This window comes from Mytilus galloprovincialis, chromosome 2 (assembly GCF_965363235.1).
Source record: "Mytilus galloprovincialis chromosome 2, xbMytGall1.hap1.1, whole genome shotgun sequence".
NCBI classification, from domain to species: Eukaryota; Metazoa; Mollusca; class Bivalvia; order Mytilida; family Mytilidae; genus Mytilus; species Mytilus galloprovincialis.
The window spans coordinates 52,281,835-52,303,348 of record NC_134839.1 but is presented as its reverse complement, the minus strand read 5'-3'; the positions used below and the strand labels follow the sequence as shown (position 1 = coordinate 52,303,348).

Sequence of the window (21,514 nt, the reverse complement as noted above, 5' to 3'; positions counted from 1 at the left end):
CTACAAAAAAATTGATGGTCACAATCGAAAAGTCTAAATCCCCTATACTGTAATAAAGTTTTGTTCACAAACGATCCTCATTATAAGTCTAGATATGAGACGGACTTATCTGTATTTATGGTATCCTTTTATGTTTGAAATTCGATGGAAAAGATGTGTTCAACATTATCCTCAAATATAGAATTTTTGCCGTTAGAGGACCTAGCTGTTGTAATAAAGATTTGTTCTTCATTAATTTTTCAATTTCTAGATGAAAATCAAGATATGTAGCAGACTTAACTGTATCGAGATAAGTTTGATTGAATGGATTTTTTTAATATAGACAAGTGACCAAACTTTATTTGGCGAGAGAACATCACTCTTATGTCGGAATGAAAAGTTCAAGGATAGTGCAAGTTTTTCATTCTTGTTCTTTAGCTCCGGTTTGAAAAATATTCATCAGAGATAAAATCTGCCTCATGAATATTGATTGTTTGTTGACAATAAGAAAAGTAAGGCATCTTGTTGATATCGGTTTTAGAGGATTATTGTTTGAATTAAGTTAGCACAATACAAAGATTTTAAAACTCCAATTCCCCAGTTTTAAAATGCTGTAACTTTCTTTATAATGCTTGAAAATTTATAAAAGTGGTATTTATGGATAGCTAACAGATTACTCTTTCAAATTAAATCAATGTTAGTATTATACAAAAGTTATGTAACCAATTATAATGTTAACTGTGTCTACAAAATTTAACAAGAAATTTCCACTTTTAATTGAAATTAGCTTCTTCATGGATACCCCGAGAGGGTTGATTTTATTATATGTTGTTCCTAGAGCCATAATCTACAGAAGAGAGTCTTAGATTTCGGATAGAATGTATAGATCAAATTATATACATTCTTTATAATTCGGCACCAGATTACTTATTCTTTATTGTTTTCCTCTTTATTCGGCATGTTTTGCTCGTTGTTATCTATTCTGTAAACCTTATCCAGACCCTCAATCATACTTTTGACTACAACAGGTACTCGAACTTTTGCTATAGTTCCATTTTATGAAGCGGAGATATCCTCTTTACATTTAAATGCAATCAAAGAAATCAGACCAGATTTAAAGGTTTAAGTTGTCTTAACAGCAGAAGCCTGCATGGATATTCAATTCGAACTGCCTCTACGAAAAAGATCCTTCCTTTTTCTCGTCTTGCATGTTAAAATCTTGATCATGGAAGACTAATTATCACTTTTTAAAAGAAATCGTGTTGCTGCATTTCAATACCTGAAAAATTTGGAAACCAAATATATATCGAGTACAACACTGGGAATATCACGTTAGTCCAGATAATCATTGAGTTGCCGAGTTATTTTTCTTCTTCTGTATATCCTCGATTGACATATGTCCTTCCGAGTCTACACAAATCATAGCACATGGAAAAGCATGCACATGATGTTTGCAAAGTCTGTAAAAGAGACTTAAAACAAATGACTGCAGGTACCTGAATGATGTTTCTAAACAGTACTAGTACTGTTCTTCATTTGATCCTTCTAAGCTCAGGACACTTCCAAGCGGGTCTGTTAATTCTTCTAGATGATCTACAGACCAAGGTTGTGAATACACTTAATGGTTAAGAAGGTACACCTGAGGTTATTTTGTGACACAGCTTTCTGCTAAAGCGTACCTTTGAATTTGCCAACACCGGCTACAGATTCCTAATCTACCAAGAAGCAATGTCAGCCAGCTCCTACTGTTAGTTACAAAAATGACTGTTCGTTACTAGTATATGTTTTAGCCCTTATATTGTTGTCATTTGTTTATATTAAATTATATGCCAATTATAGGCTATTTGAATTCATTGAATATATCAGATCAAAGAGTTTCTAGTATGAATCTATATTTGTCACCGGTCGGTTATTTCTACATTCTAATCCTTTTTTTTAACACGCAATGAAAAAGCTGAAAACGTCATGCATTTTTAGAAAATGTGGTTTATGAACATAAGGAAGAGAAGACATGCAAGTCATGGCGCCAATCCTACGACATGTAAAGACATGTGAGGCAACTCACCACCAGTCTGTTATAGAACACGGGACAAGGAGTTGTTGTAAACTTTGTTGCTCTGATTGTTTGTACTGGTTGTTTTTCTGGTGGTGTTGTAAATGTGTTTATTCCACTGTAGGTCCAGACTAATGGTAATACCAAGGTATTTTCCACTTACAAAAACTTCTAGATAGTGTCCGTGCAAGGTGTAGGATCTTTGCAGGGCATGGCGCTTGTTATAAATCCCAATGACAGTGCACTTTTTTTCTCGCTTGACGGAGTCGAAAAGCGAGGCATTATATAGGTATATGCTGTTTCCGGCGGCGGCATCAACAATGTACTAGTTTGTGATTATGTCTAGTTTAGTGTGACTAGTGGTAAATCAAAGATATTTGGTATGCAGTTGTATAAGTATTGTCATAAATCATTGCCATGGTGATTATTTGGTCCCGCCCCCTCTGTCATGGGCTATTGACTTTGAAACTTTCGGCTTAGTTTTCATGTATTAGTATGTGAGTAGGTGTGTTTATGGGGAACCACTATAGTGGAAAGTTAATGATAATTGGCATGCAGTTGTATAAGCATTGACATATATCATTTCCTTGAAGATTATTTGGCCCCACCCTGTCAGTCATGGTCTATCGACTTCGAAACTTTTCCTTAGTTTTCAACTGTTACAGTTTGTAATTAGATCAGTGTATTGGAAACCACTGGCGGTTGGTCAATGGTATTTGGTATGCAGTTACATTAGCATTGGCACATCTCATTTCCAAGGAGAATGTTTAGCCATGTACCTTCAGTCATGGTTTATTGACTTTGGATATTTCCAAACCTTGCATGTTTAAGTGATGCTATTTTGATTTCAACATTTGCATTATCATGATTATCGAAATTACCTAAAAGTGAGACATGTCTCTGTGAAAGCAGTTTATTTAGATGAATGCACATCTGTCACTTGTGTTCGGACTTCCCATTCTTACAAGGCAGGCCAGTGAGGTCTCTGATGAGATCATTAATTTTGTTGCATTATCCGAATTTCTTATTTACATGTAGACCAGCCGCTATGTCGTTCGCCAAAAAAATTTCTTAACGTCTGAGCAGGTACAATCCGGTATACCGTTGATGTGATTTATGAACATGACAGGACGTTTAAGCTTACTATCCCTTGTGGAAGTCTTTTTGGTCTTAATAATTATAACGTATTGAACAGCTCATAATTATTTGGATTATAGCTAGCTCTTTGCCAGAGTTAGAACCTATACGGCTGTCACGGTAACACTAATTACCTCGTCTGTTAAAAAGTCCAAATTAATTAATTATCCTGCAAAGAAGGATTTATGACTGATTCTGGTTCTGGTAAGAACAATTTGAAGGTATAACAGATGTACTATGGTATGTGGAAGATTTTGTAATTTACGGATAAACTTGGAACATATAATTAACCAAACCCATGGGGATAAAGTTGCAACTACTTTTGGAGTTCGTTCATAAAATAATAAGCGGAATGTACTGTTCTTTATTCGGGCTCCTTATCTCAGACCACTATCGGAATCTCGGTCTAGTTGGTTTTCTCCAAAATAATGCATGATTGACTGTCGGGTCTGGGATCGGAGAGACGATACATTTTTTAGTTAAAATTTTTCTAACGATACAAGCGGTCGATTCTATTTTTGGCATTTTACTAAACAGAAACTAAACGGGTAACCCAAAAACCCACCCAAACAAACCGAAATCTACGTCATCGTTATTTTGGTTGATTTCTTCTGCATGTGAAGCCTGTAGGTAAAAAAATATAATTCAAAATACACACTGTATCATTTTAATTTTGACACAGCACATTGACATTGTTGAATGTTTACCAGATAAAATTGAAACTGAAAGAAAAATAATTTGACCTGTTGACAATGTATGTTTTAATAAGGATTTGTCAGTTTGTATAGTCACAGGCACTAGACGTTCTGTCAAAAGTATAAAATAGTGTCCATATATATATATAATATATGGACACTATTTTCTTCCAATTGCCAATATTTGTTAGGTCCGAGATTACTCTGACCTCCAACGGCTGTTTTGCCAAACAAGCTGGGGCCGTGGGACGTCAGAGCTCGTCCCATATCAAAAAGTGGATATTTGCCCACCCAAAATAGATGCGCTGCTTCGTCGCTTCTGGTGACGATTGAGGGCCTTGGAATTATATATATCGGGCATCAATCTGTTCATTTTTCATTTATCTCTTCATTTATGTAAGTTTCACCTACTTGCTAACCTTTATTTTTCCATATTTTAACAGTTTTCACAGAGACCCATCGATTTCTGCATTTTGACAGAGATTCAGATTTAAATGTGATTGTTTGTTTTCTGTGCTTATGAAATTGGCAAATCTGACCCCTTACAAGTAACAGCTGCATTTAACAAGTTAGATAATATGAAGATGCATTAGAACCTAAAAAGACACAACTCATTTTCGATTATTTTTTGACTATTACCATTATTACAAAATACATTAAGAAGTGTTATGATTGAAGTGATGTAATTAGTTACAAGTTTAAAATAAAGTACAGAAAAGGATAATATGGATTTCAATTTTGGAATTCACATGCATATTCATAGTTCAGCTTAATTCCGCTTAATTTCATGCTCAAGTTTACAGATGTCTTTGACCCACTAATGATTTACAAGTGATATCTGTATCGGTAAATAAGAAAGAAAGTTAACTAACACAAAGCAACATTGCATTTTCAATATATCTTAAGATATTTATTAGTTTTTAACTTGTGGCTTAATTTAAATGTTTTGCCGTACATAAAAAGAAATGAATGACGTAAAGTGATTTATGTAAACAATGCTTTTGTAAGGCTTCACCCGGAGAGTAGAAAGAATTAAGTAAAAAGTAATATATTTGCATTCTGGCTTTAACTTTAATGGTTTGTAACAAACACTTGCTGTATTAAATAGATAGTATAAAGAAAACTATATTTGTCATTCTATGGTTGACTGCACATATTTATTGAAACTGTTACAAAGATGTTTAATTGTGTTGTCAATCTGACTGGGTTTAATAACAGAAACTTATAGTATTATTTACTTAAGCTTGCTAAATAATTATAAATTGATTTTGTCAAACCTTTAAATGTTATTATATCATATGTATATAAATATATATTTTCTCTGATGAATTCTTCAAGGGCTTGAGAACTCTATCAATGTTAGGTAAGCTGGCCTGACCATTAAATAGGAAATAACCCAATTATTCAACTTTTAAATGTCTCAATGATCTTAATAAAAATGTTGGATATATAAAGTGGAGTTACCATGGTTCATTTGGATATGTTTTTGCTGGGGGTAATGGTATGTCAGTTATTTTATCTTTGTTATTTTCAAGAGGTCATATATATGTGTGGGATTTTTTTTATACAATGTATAGGCCATGGAAATATGTTTCTATGATTACAGAGCTTATTTCTTTTTTTTTTTTTTTTTTTTATCTAATTGTTATGTTTTAGTATTTTTAGAGTCAAACTGTTGATTTTTTGTCGAGCCTGCAACTTTTGTTGCAGAAAGCTCGACACAGGGATAGTGATCCGGCGGCGGCTACGGCGGCGCGGCGTTAGCTATTAACTTCTTAAAAGCTTTATATTTTAGCAGGTGGAAGACCTGGATGCTTCATACTTTGTATATAGATGCCTCATGTTACGAAGTTTCCGTCAGTCACATGTTCAATGTCCTTGACCTCATTTTCATGGTTCAGTGACCACTTGAAAAAAAAGTTCAGATTTTTTGTAATGTTGAATTCTCTCTTATTATAAGTAATAGGATTACTATATTTGGTATGTGCGTACCTTGCAAGGTCCTCATGCCCGTCAGACAGTTTTCACTTAACCTCTTCCTTATTTCATGGATCAGTGAACAAGGTTAAGTTTTGGTGGTCAAGTCCATATCTCAGATACTATAAGCAAAAGGGCTAGTATATTCGGTGTAAGGAAGGACTGTAAGGTGTACATGTCTAACTGGCAGGTGTCATCTGACCTTGACCTCATTTTCATGGTTCAGTGGTTATAGTTAAGTTATTGTGTTTTGGTCTGTTTTTCTCATACTTTATGCAATAGGTCTACTATATTTGTTGTATGGAATGATTGTAAGGTGTACATGTCTGCCAGACATGGTTCATCTGACCTTGACCGTATTTTCATGGTTCATTGGTGTTTGTTTAGCTATCTTGGTTAATGTTAAGTTGATGTGACAGTTGTAATAAAGCTTTATACTTAGGACTATCAACATAATATCAATGATTAGTAAAGAAGGCGAGACATTTTAGCGTGTGCACTCTTGTTGTATAAAGTAGTATACATAGTGTAAGGAAATGTTTGAAGATTTCCTGCTAATTGAAATATTTTGATTATAAAAGAGTCTGTCCATTTGTAGTATGTGAAATGTTCGTTAATTGTTTGATAATTAGTTGTTTTATCAGTAATTGGCTTGAAACAGTTAGTAAAATGTTAAAACTTTTAATTACATGTATAACAAAACATTTTTTTTTTTTTAATTTTATTACCCTCGATCCAAATTAAATGTCTATTAACAATTTTCAAATTTTAGTCAGTTGAATATTTAGAAGAAGTGAATATATATTTTTGCAATCACCATGATCACGAAAGATAAAATCCACGTTTCAATAAAATAAGTTTTTTTAATTTGTTTACGTTGAAAAAGTACACTTTCAATGCTCTGTGCTGAAAAATACTTGATAACTTGATCAAAAGGCACTCTACAACTTTTAATCTTCAATGTCGTATAACCTATGTTTTAACTTACAAAATGCCCCAAAACAACATTTTTAGGTTATTTTTGTTGACACTTTAAAAAGTTCTTGGCTTTCTTAGTTATCTAGATCTGTTGGTCATATGTCTTACAAGGACTGTTGGTGAAATTTACTAGAAGAATTTTAGATTTGGTATTTTTTGAGACCCACGTTATTTAATTTGAGCTTATTTTATCTTCATACTGGAAAATCACTTTTCCTTCTAAAGACCTGCTGTTTATCTAATTTCAGCATTAGTGCTTTATTAATGTTCTTATTTTGTCCCAACCATACCTTGATATGTAATAATTCAAACTACTCTTCTAATCTTTCCATGAGTGATATCCATCACTTTGATTGATGAAGTTGAAGTCAAATCAATTTGAAACTTAGTACACATATTCCCTATGATATGATCTTTCTAATTTTAATGCCAAATCAGAGTTTTAACTCCAATTTCACACTCCATTGAACATAGAAAATGATAGTGTGAATGGGGCATCTGTGAACTATGGACACATTCTTGTTTTGGTCATGAAACTTTTCCAGCATGCATAATGCAAGTTGACATTTCTGTTAATTATTCATAAGCTTGTCTTTTGGTATTAGTACATGTATTTGCTAAGAAACTTAAACTTTAGCTTGTCTATTCCTTATTACTTATATTCATGTATGTCATATGTTATTCAAAAGATAAAAAAATGGGTGCCACATATGGAGCATCAGGATCTGCTTACACTACTGAAGCACCTGAGATCACCCCCAGTTTTTGGTGGGGTTCATGTTGCTTTATTAATAGTCTTTAGTTTTGTTTGCTGTGTTTTGTGTACTGCGTCTGCTATTTGTCTATTTGTCTTTTTTGGCCATAGCATTGTCAGTTTATTATACGACCGCAAAAATTGAAAATTTTTGGTTGTATATTGGTATCACGTTCAGGCGTCGTCGTCTGCTTCGTCTCCGTCGTCGTCAGAATACTTTTAGTTTTCGCACTCTAACTTTAGTAAAAGTGAATAGAAATCTATGAAATTTTAACACAAGGTTTATGACCACAAAAGGAAGGTTGGGATTGATTTTGGGAGTTTTGATCCCAACATTTTAGGAATAAGGGGCCAAAAAGGGCCCAAATAAGCATTTTCTTGGTTTTCGCGCTATAACTTTAGTTTAAGTAAATAGAAATCTATGAAATTTTAACACAAGGTTTATGACCACAAAAGGAAGGTTTGGATTGATTTTGGGAGATTTGGTCTGAACAGTTTAGGAATTAGGGGCCAAAAAAGGGCCCAAATAAGCATTTTTCTTGGTTATCGCACCATAACTTTAGTATAAGTATATAGAAATCTCTGAAATTTAAACACAAGGTTTATGACCATAAAAGGAAGGATTGATTTTGGGAGTTTTGGTCCAAACAGTTTAGGAATAAGGGGCCCAAAGGGTCCAAAATTAAACTTTGTTTGATTACATAAAAAATTGAATAATTGGGGTTCTTTGATATGCCGAATCTAACTGTGTGTGTAGATTCTTAATTTTTGGGCCCATTTTCAAATTGGTCTACATTAAGGTCCAAAGGGTCCAAAATTAAACTTAGTTTGATTTTAACAAAAATTGAATCCTTGGGGTTCTTTGATATGCTGAATCTAAAAATGTACTTAGATTTTTTATTATTGGCCCAGTTTTTAAGTTGGTCCAAATTGGGGTCCAAAATTAAACTTTGTTTGATTTCATCAAAAATTGAATAATTGGGGTTCTTTGATATGCCAAATCTAACTGTGTATATGTAGATTCTTAATTTTTGGTCCCGTTTTCAAATTGGTCTACATTAAAGTCCAAAGGGTCCAAAATTAAACCTAGTTTGATTTTAACAAAAATTGAATTCTTGGGGTTCTTTGATTTGCTGAATCTAAACATGTACTTAGATTTTCGATTTTGGGCCCAGTTTTAAAGTTGGTCCAAATCAGAATCCAAAATTATTATATCAAGTATTGTGCAATAGCAAGAAATTTTCAATTGCACAGTACTCAGCAATAGCAGAAATCTTCAATTGCACAGTATTGTGCAATAGCAAGAAATTTTCAATTGCACAGTATTGCACAATAGCAAGAAATCTTCAATTGTACAGTATTGATCAATAGCAAGTATTTTCAATTGCGAAGTATTGCGCAATAGCAAGAAATTTCAATTGAAGTTATCTTTCTTTGTCCAGAATAGTAGTTGAATCAACGGTCGTATAAAGCTGCGCCCTGTGGAGCATCTGGTTAACAAACTATCCAGGGTTGTCATCAGTAGCGAACAAAACGCAAAATTTGCAATAAATTGCGTCCTGTGAAGTTGAATAGACAATGCAGGGGAAATGGTGCAGCCACGTATATTAGAAGCATTTTTTTATCCCGTACATTTCACGTTTATGAAAAGGAAAAGAACTAGGTGGATTCCAGTTTTCATTTAGAATGCTATACATTTGAGAACTAGGTACAGATGTGGAAATAAAGTTTGCAATAACTTTATATTCAGCAGGTGTCATTTAAAAAAAAAAATCTTATGTATATCAGATAGGGTGAAAAAGTATTTTTCTTCAAATCTATCTAACAAAAAACGTCGTTTTAATCATAAAACCAACAAAGTCAAATGAAAGTAATAAAATATAGGGATAGCTGCCTTTGATTGTCTTAATTAAATCCTTTGATCCTATAATTATCAAGTAACCCTCAGGCCAATGTAATTATGACACGTGAATACCTGCCAACCCTCCCGTTTTGAGCGGGAGACTCCCACTCAAAGGCGAAAATCGGTAAATCTCCCGCTTGCCGGTACCCTCCTGTGCGGAAGTATAGAATCTCCCGCTTTTGGATATTTCAATCTTGAATGACAAGTCAACATTAATTACGTGTTTGCACTGATGAGAGTTGTTGTTACCTGCAAATCACAGACCAAGTGAAATTAAATGGCTTCACTTGACAGCTTGGGTCTCAAACATAGTACTAATTAACGATCACTAACGACTTTTGCCTCAGAACACTTCAAAGAAATTCCGAGTTACTTCCCCTTTTAAATCCTGTTTTAAGTAAACTTTCTTAGAATAATGTGAACTGATAAAACAATATAAATAAAATACAAAATAGACTCAATGTAAAAAAAAAAAAAATCCTTACCTACCTACCCTATTTTTTTTTCTGCATGTGACAGTAAACACACATACTTTTTTGTTTGGCCTAGTCCGTTGATACAATGTTTAACAATATCTTGATACATCTCTGGACTCACCAATTCTGAAATTATGATTCAAGACAGATTTTTCATGTTCAGGGATTCATAGACTCACCTAAGTAAGAACCCTGATATAATATATGTAGTCTGTTTTTGTAAGTTTTTGATTTGTTCTGTAATTTATTCACTACTTTCTTGTTTTCCAGCAAATTGTTATGAAGCAAAATGGCACAGAAGTTCGTAAGAGAACATAACCAAACAGTTTTAGACAACTTAAATGAAGGGGACTGTATTGAGTTTCCAAGGGGACGTGTTTACTCACACTGGGGAGTTTATATTGGTAGGCCTTTATATATATTTTTTTTGATTTGATTGATTGTTTGTATCTTAATGTACATTATTTTCAAGCTCTTATATATCGGCAATTTAAATTAATATTAATTTATGAAAAAAATAATTGTGTTATAAATTTCTCTAATATCATGTATATTCAGCATAGTTTACGAAGGCCCGTTACTTCAGTAGCTAAAAATGAGCCTTTTTTTCTGAATTATATTTCGGATGCTGTACAATGAATATAGGGTGTTACTGCTTAAATTAGGAATAACACCACTTATTCATAGATCTATCAATTTCTTTATATCAAATTCTGATATTTCAAACATTCATAGATACTTTGTCTTCAGTTCTAACAAAGTGACAGTCATTTCATGTCAAAACTATACATGTAAAAAGCCTAATCACATAATATGTTTCTTATAGATGAAAATTGTGACAATAGAATTGATTGCTTCATGAAAATTTGCTTATTTCAATCAAAATGACTAGACAGATTATTGTCAGCTATTTTCAGATCCGAGTAAGGGAAAGACCCTTCCATCCCAGACTTCCTTAATAGACGTACATGGAACTTGCTAAATTTAATAAACATTGTCTGATGAAATTTCCTGACAGTCAGCATGGTCAAGTAGCAAATGTAATAAACAATTTTATATCCTGTTGAAATTCTCAGTTGAGTATGATCAATTCCCCTCACAGGCAGATATATTGGGTGTGGGATGGGTTCCTTATGTTACAACTGTATGCATGTGTATTAAACATGTTAAACTCAGAAAAAAATAATTGTAGATGCCATTTTTCTATTAAAAAAAATAGAAGCTTCTGGACGCTTTTGGTGAATTCAAATCATTATCAGTGGTGTAAAAACTTTTGCATTGCAGGTAATGAAGAAATAATACATTTAGCAGGTGATGAAAATGATGGCATTAATGGAAATTTTGATTCTGGTCACCTGTTTACTATTTGTGGTAGACGTTTCAACAAAGCTAATGTGAAAATTGATAACTTTTGGGATGTAGTGGGCACCAGTAAGGCCAAGAAGAATAATGACAAAGATAAAAAATGCAAGTATGTTCCTATATAGAGTTCTTTAATTTCTTATATAAGAAGTAAAACAATATCATATAAAGATAATAAGATGTGGTATGTATATAATTGCCAAAAAGCCAACTATCCAGTAGATGCCAAATGATGTAGGTGTATTATGCTATATGTCACTGTAGTGTTTTTATACGACCACCAACAAATGTTTTTGGATCGTATAACGGTATGATGTCATAGTCTGCGTCGTTGTCTGCCATGTCTTCCAAAGACACATTTTGTTTTCTGACAATGACTTGAAGTTTTAGTGAATTGATCTCTGAAATTTTTGAGAAGGTTCAATACCACAAAACAAAGGTTGAGATTAATTTTGGGGATGATAGACCCAACAGTTTATGAATAAGGGGCCCAAAGGGGTCCAAAACAAGCATTTTTCTAGTTTTAGAATAATAACTTGTATACAAGTATTTCAATTGTTCTGAAACTGTACTACAATGTTTAATACCACAAAAGAAAGGTTGGGATCTATTTTGGGGGTGCCAACAATTTAGGAATTAAGGGCCAAAAAGGGGTTAAAAAGAAGCATTTTTGTAGTTTCTGGACAATTACTTGTGTGTAAGTGTTACGTATCTGTCTGACATTATACCACAAGGTTCCATATTACAAAGGGAAGGCCGAGGTTGGGGGTAATAGCCCCAAACATGCAGGAATTAGGGACAAAAAAAGGGCCAAAAACAAACATTTTTCTAGTTTCCAGACAAAACATGTAACTTATGTTTAAGTGTATGGATCTCTCTGAAATTGTACTACAAGGTTCCATACTACAAAGGAAAGGCTGAAAAGTTTCAAGAAGAAATGTTCAATTGCACAGTATTGCACAATAGATTTGTTAGACCTCTGACCACATTTATTTTGTGTCAGAAACTTATATTACGTCAAAATTTGATCACAATCCAAATTCAGACCCTATCAAGCTGAAATTAATTTGTGTCCAAACTTGCCCCAATTGCTCAGGGTTAGACCTCTGCAGCCTAATGCGGCTGCGGTCAGCAAAGCATTTTATTATTAACAGGAAGCAGAACCCATTGAGTATGGTCTGCCTTAAAAGACCATGCTATGACCAAATGACTTACAAACCAATTCAAAAGAGAAAACCATGTATGTACAAACAATAAACAAAGAATGAAAGATCAATTGACAGTTTGTTTCAAAGGTTTGGAGTTGCGTAAAAAAAATTGATATAAGAAAAAACAATTAGAATATTCAGTCAGACAGTATATAATTTTCATAATTATTTTTTTTATATCTCGATATAGAATTTTTCTTTCTTTGATATAATCATGCTTTAAATGATAACCAAAAAGTTTTAATTTGGTAAATTGGTGTTTTCAGAGCATTCCCACCAAATGAAATAATAGAAAGAGGAAAGTCAAGGATAGGATCAATACCTTATAATGTATTGTGGTGTAATTGTGAACACTTTGCTGCTTGGTGTAGAAATGGAGAAAACTGGTCTCAACAGGTTGGTGGCTTATATATATTTTTGAAAACATAAAATAAATGTTAATGTGTATATAACTGTAAAACAAATGAGATGTGCTTGATATGTAAGGAATGACCGTAATATTTTTTTCTGTCTATGAAGAATTAAACATAAAAAATGTGGTGCACACTGAATAATCAGTGTACCGGGTTATTTTAAAGTGTGCACCACATTTTTATGCCCTACCTACGATAGTAGAGGGGCCTTATGTTTTCTAGTCTGAAAGTCCGTTCGTATGTCCCTCTGTCAGTCCTTCCCATGGATCGTCCGTCTGTCCCACTTCAAGTTAAAGTTTTTAGTCGAGGCAGTTTGTGATGAAGGTGAAGTCCAATCAACTGGAAACTTAATATACATGTTTCCTATGATATGATCTTTCTAATTTAATGCCAAATTAGAGTTTGACCCATATTGCGTGGCACATTTGGGCTGTAAATTGAGGGATAACTCTGGTTCCATATATAAGAGACCAAAATAATCTAGACTTTGTAAAGAGACTACATTTAATTGATCTTCACTATTTATGTCTAACATATCATGTATATCATAACTAAACTATATGACAACACATGCAAGATTACAATGGTGGGAAAATGTTGACATACTCATATTGCACATGGTTGAATTAAATAGATGTTTTTACTGTTTGAACAGTTTAACATCTTCATCACTTTTCACAAAAAACCACAACTTAAAACCTTGTTCACAGAGAACATTTATCAAATTGAATTAAAAAGAGTCAAGAAAAATGCATTCATGTATGACATATATGTCACGGATAATAAATCCATGAAAAAAACAAATCATGAAAAAGCAAATTTCCACAATGATGCAGGTCGAAAAGAACCCATCAGCTCCTTCACAAAACAAGTCAGCATCTTATTAAAGAGGGTAGTAATGCCCTTAAACGTCAGGCGTCAAACAGTCATTTTTGGCTACCGTTAGCGTCAAATTGGTTAAAATTTTACCAGGATTCGTCAAAATATCCTTATCGTGATTCGTCAGAGGTCTCAAATAATAATTATTACCGTCAACTCATTTTTGGAAAAAAATTAACGTGATTCATCAGTGGATGTTTTTATTGTCTAAAAGAAAGTGTTCATTTTATCGTCATACACCATGTACACCAAAAATTACTGTTAACGTCATTTGGCAAGATTTTTTACTGTTATTCGTCATGAAGGTACCCCCATTACAATCCTCATTAATATTTGTATCCAAATATAATAAGGAGATGGGGTATGATTGCCAGTGAGACTAATTTCCATCAAAATTCAAATAAAGTGGATGTTTACAAGCAATTGAAGGCAACCATTTGACATTCAAAAATGAGAAAAACCTGTTTGTATAAAAGCTTTAAAAGATCCAGACATGAAATATAAGAAACACTTCAAATGAGAAAACTGACAGCCTAATTTATAACAAAACAATTTACAAAAAACTAATAATTCAGACATGAATCAACGACAACCACTAAACTACAAGCTCCTGACGTTGACTTCTTTTAACCTGAGTTTTACTGTGCATATTGATGTGTGTTTATTTTATCTACATGGCATAGAGGTATTGGGGATGGGGGTTCTCAGTGATCATATTTTACCCTTCTCCATTTTTTGCGCCTGTCCCAAGCCAGGAGCCTCTGGCCTTTGTTAGTCTTGTATGCTTTTTTATTTATTTTCAACTATATGTTTAGGAGTTTATATTTAGTATGACTTCCATTTCACTGAACTATTACACATTTTTGTTAAAGGGCAAGCTGAAATTCAGCTCTGAGTGCTGGATTTTCTCGCTGTGTTGAAAACCCATGGTGGCCTTTGGTTGTTTGTATTTTTACTCTTTGGTTGGGTTTTGTCTCTGAAACATTCCCATTGATTAGGAATGGCAGTTTTGCTATCAAATGTCGGTGTTTATCTTTGTGCACCTCGGTTTCCACCACCATTTAAAACTGGCTGCAACAAAATAGCCCAAATGTGACACTTAAAAGTGGCGTTTTAACACCAACAATCAATCAATCTGACAAATTCGCCATTTCCATTCTCTTTTTTATTTCAGGCTGATAGTTTCTTACAATGGGTGATGGGTATTGGTGCAGCTGTTGTGGTTGGTGGACTGGCTTATACTGGATATTCTGATTCAAAGAAGAAGAAGAAAGAGGAGACACAACAGCCCTTATAGATCCAAGACAATATGCATCTTTTACTGTAAACCAACTTAATTTTGTGGAAACTTTATGTCACGTTTATTCCTTTCTAGGCTATTTCACCCCGATTCTCACATTTACTTGATGTAGTTAATTTAGCAAAAATCAAAGTTCTATATTTTCCCAACATTTATATAGCATTGTATTTCTCTACTTGCTAAAATTAATCAAAATTACTGTCTTTTGAACTAGAATATAAATGATTATACTGCAATCTAACTTAAAGTAAAAGATTTTAATGTTATTTTCCAAGAATAAAGGTTTTGGGATTTCAAAATTTCTGATGAAACATAAAACTTAATAACTTAATTATTATTTACCATGCATACTTACTTTCCTTTTATTTCACAATTTTCATTAATCAATTTGATTCCATAATTCCAATTTCAAATTCTTACAAAAAGCACAAAACAAGCTAATTATCCTTGAATATATATCCATTCACTCTTGCAAACTAAAACCAAAGAGCCAAATTTTGAAAAAAAAAATCCCATGATCCTTTGAACAAAGCATAATGGGTATTATTATTTAAGCCATACCAACAGATTTACGCCCGTAAGAAAATTTACGCCTTGCTTATTTCAATTTAGGCCAGGTTTACCACTTTTTTCTACGCCCGTAAAGACTACAAGTTTACGTTTCCTGCTCCCTTACGCCTGGATCTAGACACGTAACTACCACTTACGCCTGGTTTACGCCTTATTTCCAGGCGTAATACGCCTTATAATTTCGTACAGGAATATTTCTCTACTTGCTAAAAATTAATCGCTCATGAAAATTAGTTGGTTTACAGTATTTCATTTAGATTGATTAATTTTATTGGTGTTTAAATATAAGATATGTTGGATGATATCTGCCAACTGGCAAATGTTTTTTTGTTGTACCTTGTATTTTTTATTTTTTGGGCTATCATTTCATTGACATTGAAATTAACCATATATTTTATTCAAAATGTTCATGTTTAAATTCAAAAGTCTGTATCTCATTTGTCATTTATATATGTTAAATATCTAAAGCTTTTATCAATCAATCAATCAAATATTTTATTGTCATATAAACTTTACAGTTTGTGACCAACATATATTAATACAATAAACACAATAAACATAAATACATACATATTAAACATACAAAATATCAACAGCATTAAAATTTATAACAACAAACAGGTTGTTAAGAGTCCCCTGCCCTCAGTTCTAATGACTTTTTCAAGAAGGATCCTATCTTATTTGTTTGTAAAGGTGATGATGGATTTAGTAAATAATGAATTTTTTCTTCTTCATTTAAATTATTAAAGTTATTATTTTCTGTACATATGTGATGAAAAAAGTCATTTCTTAGAGTTTTATTATACTCACAATATAGTAAAAAATGTTTCTCATCCTCTAGTATTTTACATTTATGGCAAAGACGTTCCTCTCTTGGGATTTTAAAATATCTCCCCTTTTCAATCAAGAGGGAGTGATCACTTATTCTAAATTTAGTGATTAATCTCCTTATCTGAAAATTAGATGTATTTAGATAATATTCTAGTTTGTAATCTTTTTTAAGTTTTTTATAGAGAAAAAATTTACTTTTATCATCGATGTTTTGAAATTTATTTTGAATTAAATCTTCATATCTATTTTTCATTTTTAACTTTATATCGTTTTTTATTTTAATTACATCTTTTATGTCCTTACGAGTAGAAAGAATATTAAGGTCAACGTTAGTCTCTTTAACAATATTTTTAGCATATGTATACCATGAGTAAGTTCCTGTCAAATCTAGAGACTGTGCTAGAGAAAAAGCTTCCTTTAACAATGGATTAATATTATTATTATATAGTCTAGCTAAATATAAAAGGGTTTGTGTTTTAATAAAGCATTCTATAGGCAATCTTCCTAATTCAACTCTTGCTCCTAAATTGGATGCATTTTTTCTTATCCCTAGAGTAGATTTACAAAATTTAAGATGCATATTTTCTATGGGGGTTTTGTTTATAAAATAAAGTTGATTAATTTCTTTTCCTGAAGTTAAGGCTCTGCTTTTGGCTCGATGAAAAGAAATATATGTATCCAAATATGTTACTTCTGAATTATAGGTCATAATTGGTTTTACTAAAGAATCAAAAAGATTATTTGCTACTTTTATAGGTAGATTATTCAATGATTTAGTATATGATTTTATTGCAAAAAATACTTTTGTTGCTTTTTTTGTCAGCTCTAAAGTACTTTGTGATAAATTTCCATTACATTTTATCAACCATTGTGGAGGGAAATATCAAATGCACATTTTATGAAATAGTAAAACAAGCATTAGTTAATCTCCATTTTTGTGTTAATTAACAGTAAACATTGTTCATATAAAATATTTATGTAAAGCGCTAAATGGAAATTGTTCCAATAGACAACTTTCGAGTTCGATGCATTTCCGTCAAAAACTCTGGTTTTAGTGAACGTCATTTGTGCGTTTAGGGGCGTCGTCACTTCCGTTTCAATGTTGAGCGAGTGGTTGGAAAACTATAATTCTATATTGTACGAATTATTCAGCAAATTAAATTCTCAAAATTGACAATCAGCACTGCTGTCATTAGGGAATTGTCATTAAGTACCTACAGAACAACCATTATTTCTAGTTTATCCTGCACAACGACGATCACTAAGACGCTTGATGAATGTAAATAGTGCAGGGATACAGGCGATCCCCTCTATCTGGTAAATGACGTCATAAAGGCGCGCATAATTGACGAGTTTTTGCCGGTGACGGATGAACTTGAAAGTGGTCTATTGTGATAGTTTTTCCCCTGCATTCAATTACTGACAAATGTTATCCCCAATGAAGGCCTAATGACGTAGTATAATGTCAGCAAAAAAATTATTCTTTGACAGAAAGCAGTGGCAGATCCAGGAAGGGGAGGGGTTTCAAGGTATTGGAACCCCATTAATGCTTTTGAATTGGGACATATGGTTTGAACACACACACACACATTCATCCTGGGTTTGGAACCCCTTCTAAAAATGGCTGGGTCTAGCTGCCACTGGAAAGTTTACAATTACAATCATGGGTATTGTACATGTACATGAAGCCTAATTTAAAGGTATAAGTTTTGAAAGGAAATAACTATGTTTGTCCTGATATCAAAAATGGGTTTTCCGCTATTAAAAAATAAACATTTATTTGAAGATGACTTTTTTTAATACTAATTTCTCAGTAATCAATTAACAAATGTTAATATTTTCAAAAATGATGCATTAGTTTTAAAACCAAATTGATCATTGAAACTTGAAACTTGATTTCTGCAAAAAAGGTTTTAACACTTTTGACCTGATATTTGTTTATTTGCATTTTCACTTTTAAATTTTAAATACTATGATTCTTAATGATGTAAGGTTTTTAAAAAACAGGGTTGTTTGCAGAAGGTTGTTTATTATTATTAATATGTTAATTTTTCAGGGCATCTTCATGTTTTTCATTGAAACTGTTTAAATTTTCAAGAATTATACCCACTTTATTTATTTATGCTGTTATATTAATTTTATTTTTAAAACTTTATGGTAAATTTATGTATATACATGCCTATCTGTGATTATAAGAATGTATTTCATTAAACACCTCATCTATGTGCTATTTTGAAATCTTATTTTAAATGTATGATCTTATTTCCCTTTAATGATCTCTTCTACAAATGACATTTTAAACAACTATTTTGACATATAACCATATGAATATATTATATTTATACCAAAGACCAAAATTCATACTGCATAGCAATGGTTTTTAAGTGTTTGAATAATGTAGCACCTGCATATTTATATAACTATTTTCAAGTTGTTCAGTTGTTAATAAATAGGCATTAAGGATGTTTGCTAAAATTAATCAAAATTACTGTCTTTTGAACTAGAATATAAATGATTATACTGCAATCTAACTTAAAGTAAAAGATTTTAATGTTATTATCCAAGGATAAAGGTTTTGGGATTTCAAAATTTCTGATGAAACATAAAACTTAATAACTTAATTATTATTTACCATGCATACTTACTTTCCTTTTATTTCACAATTTTCATTAATCAATTTGATTCCATAATTCCAATTTCAAATTTTTACAAAAAGCACAAAACAAGCTAATTATCCTTGAATATATATCCAACTCTTGCAAACTAAAACCAAAGAGCCAAATTTTGAAGAAAAAAAATCCCATGATCCTTTGAACAAAGCATAATGGGTATTTTTATTTAAGCCATACCAATGGATTTACGCCCGTAAGAAAATTTACGCCTTGCTTATTTCAATTTAGGCCAGGTTTACCACTTTTTTCTACGCCCATAAGGACTACAAGTTTACGTTTCCTGCTCCCTTACGCCTGGATCTAGACACGTAACTACCACTTACGCCTGGTTTACGCCTTATTTGCAGGCGTAATACGCCTTATAATTTCGTACAGGAATATTTCTCTACTTGCTAAAAATTAATTGCTCATGAAAATTAGTTGGTTTACAGTATTTCATTTAGATTGGTTAATTTTATTGGTGTTTAAATATAAGATATGTGAATGATGTCTGCCAACTGGCAAGTGTTATTATTTGGTACCTTGTATTTTTAGTTTGGGTATCATTTCATTGACATTGAAAATTACCATATATTTTATTCAAAATGTTCATGTTTAAATTCAAAAGTCTGTATCTCATTTGTCATTTATATATGTTAAATATCTAAAGCTTTTATCAACCATTGTGGAGGGAAATATCAAATGCACATTTAATGAAATAGTAAAACAAGCATTAGTTAATCTCAATTTTTTTGTTAATTAACAGTAAACATTGTTCATATAAAATATTTATGTAAAGCGCTAAATGGAAATTGTTCCAATTGTGATAGTTTTTCCCCTGCATTCAATTACTGACAAATGTTATCCCCAATGAAGGCCTAATGACGTAGTATAATGTCAGCAAAAACATTATTCTTTGACAGAAAGCAGTGGCAGATCCAGGAGGGGGAGGGGGTTTCAAGGTATTGGAACCCCATTAATGCTTTTGAATTGGGATATATGGTTTGAACACACACACACACATTCATCCTGGGTTTGGAACCCCTTTTAAAAATGGCTGGGTCTAGCTGCCACTGGAAAGTTTACAATTACAATCATGGGTATTGTACATGTACATGAAGCCTAATTTAAAGATATAAGTTTTGAAAGGAAATAACTATGTTTGTCCTGATATCAAAAATGGGTTTTCCGCTATTAAAAAATAAACATTTATTTGAAGATGACTGTGTTTTAATACTAATTTCTCAGTAATCAATTAACAAATGTTAATATTTTCAAAAATGATGCATTAGTTTTAATACCAAATTGATCATTGAAACTTGAAACTTGAAACTTGATTTCAGCAAAAAAAGGTTTTAACACTTTTGACCTGATATTTGTTTATTTGCATTTTCACTTTTAAATTTTTAATACTATGATTCTTAATGATGTAAGGTGTAAAAACAGGGTTGTTTGCAGAATGTTGTTTATTATTATTAATATGTTAATTTTTCAGGGCATCTTCATGTTTTTCATTGAAACTGTTTAAGTTTTCAAGAATTATACCCACTTTATTTATTTATGCTGTTATATTAATTTTATTTTTAAAACTTTATGGTAAATCTATATATGTATATGCCTATCTGTGATTATAAGAATGAATTTTATGGTAATCTATATATATATATACATGCCTATCTGTGATTATAAGAATGAATTTCATTAAACACCTCATATATGTGCTATTTTGAAATCTTATTTTAAATGTATGATCTTATTTTCCTTTAATGATCTCTTCTACAAATGACATTTTAAACAACTATTTTGACATATAACCATATGAATATATTATACTTATACCAAAGACCAAAATTATTCATACTGCATAGCAATGGTTTTTTTTAAGTGTTTGAATAGTGTAGCACCTTCATATTTATATAACTATTTTCAAGTTGTTCAGTTGTTAATAAATAGGCATTAAGGATGTTTGCTTGTCATATTTTAAAATTTTGTCAGATTTTCGAAATTCTCTGGTTTTATCCATTTGAATGCCTTTAAAAAATTTGATATATATAATGGTATGGTGTTGTCGTCTGTGTCGTCGTTAGAAGACACATTGGTTTTCGGACAATAACTTTAGTTTGAGTTAAAAGATCTTTATGCATTTTTTTCAAGAAGGTCTAATACCACTAAAGGAAGCCTGGGATTAATTTTGGGGATGATTTCCCCAACCGTATAGGAATTAGCGGCCCAAAAGGGGCCCAAAACTAGCATTTTTCTAGATTCAGGATAATAATTTGTGTATAGATATTTCTATTGCTCTGAAATTGTACCACAATGCTAAATACAACAAGTAGAATGTTGGGATT

General features: G+C 32.1%; 1 protein-coding gene across 3 annotated transcripts; it reads left to right on the top strand.

Annotated features, from left to right (window-relative positions):
• Positions 1-3,663: 3,663 nt before the first annotated feature.
• Positions 3,664-20,890, top strand: LOC143063815 (phospholipase A and acyltransferase 3-like). Of its 3 annotated transcripts, none has more exons than XM_076236196.1 (5): positions 3,664-3,795; positions 10,223-10,356; positions 11,237-11,423; positions 12,789-12,918; positions 14,989-20,890. In XM_076236196.1, exons 2-5 carry the CDS (start codon positions 10,242-10,244, stop codon positions 15,109-15,111), a joined length of 555 nt encoding a protein of 184 aa, XP_076092311.1. In that variant the 5' UTR covers positions 3,664-3,795; positions 10,223-10,241; the 3' UTR covers positions 15,112-20,890. The 3 variants fall into 3 exon arrangements, with proteins under 3 accessions (XP_076092311.1, XP_076092313.1, XP_076092314.1); XM_076236198.1 differs by having other exon boundaries at positions 3,711-3,799; XM_076236199.1 differs by lacking the exon at positions 3,664-3,795 and adding an exon at positions 5,346-5,365.
• Positions 20,891-21,514: the final 624 nt, after the last annotated feature.

Bases quoted from the DNA above. Each gene is read 5' to 3' on its own strand.
- LOC143063815 (XM_076236196.1), top strand. From the start codon at position 10,242: ATGGCACAGAAGTTCGTAAGAGAACATAACCAAACAGTTTTAGACAAC. The intron at 10,357-11,236 runs GTAGGCCTTTAT...TTTGCATTGCAG, and splicing joins ACACTGGGGAGTTTATATTG to GTAATGAAGAAATAATACAT. The intron at 11,424-12,788 runs GTATGTTCCTAT...TGGTGTTTTCAG, and splicing joins GACAAAGATAAAAAATGCAA to AGCATTCCCACCAAATGAAA.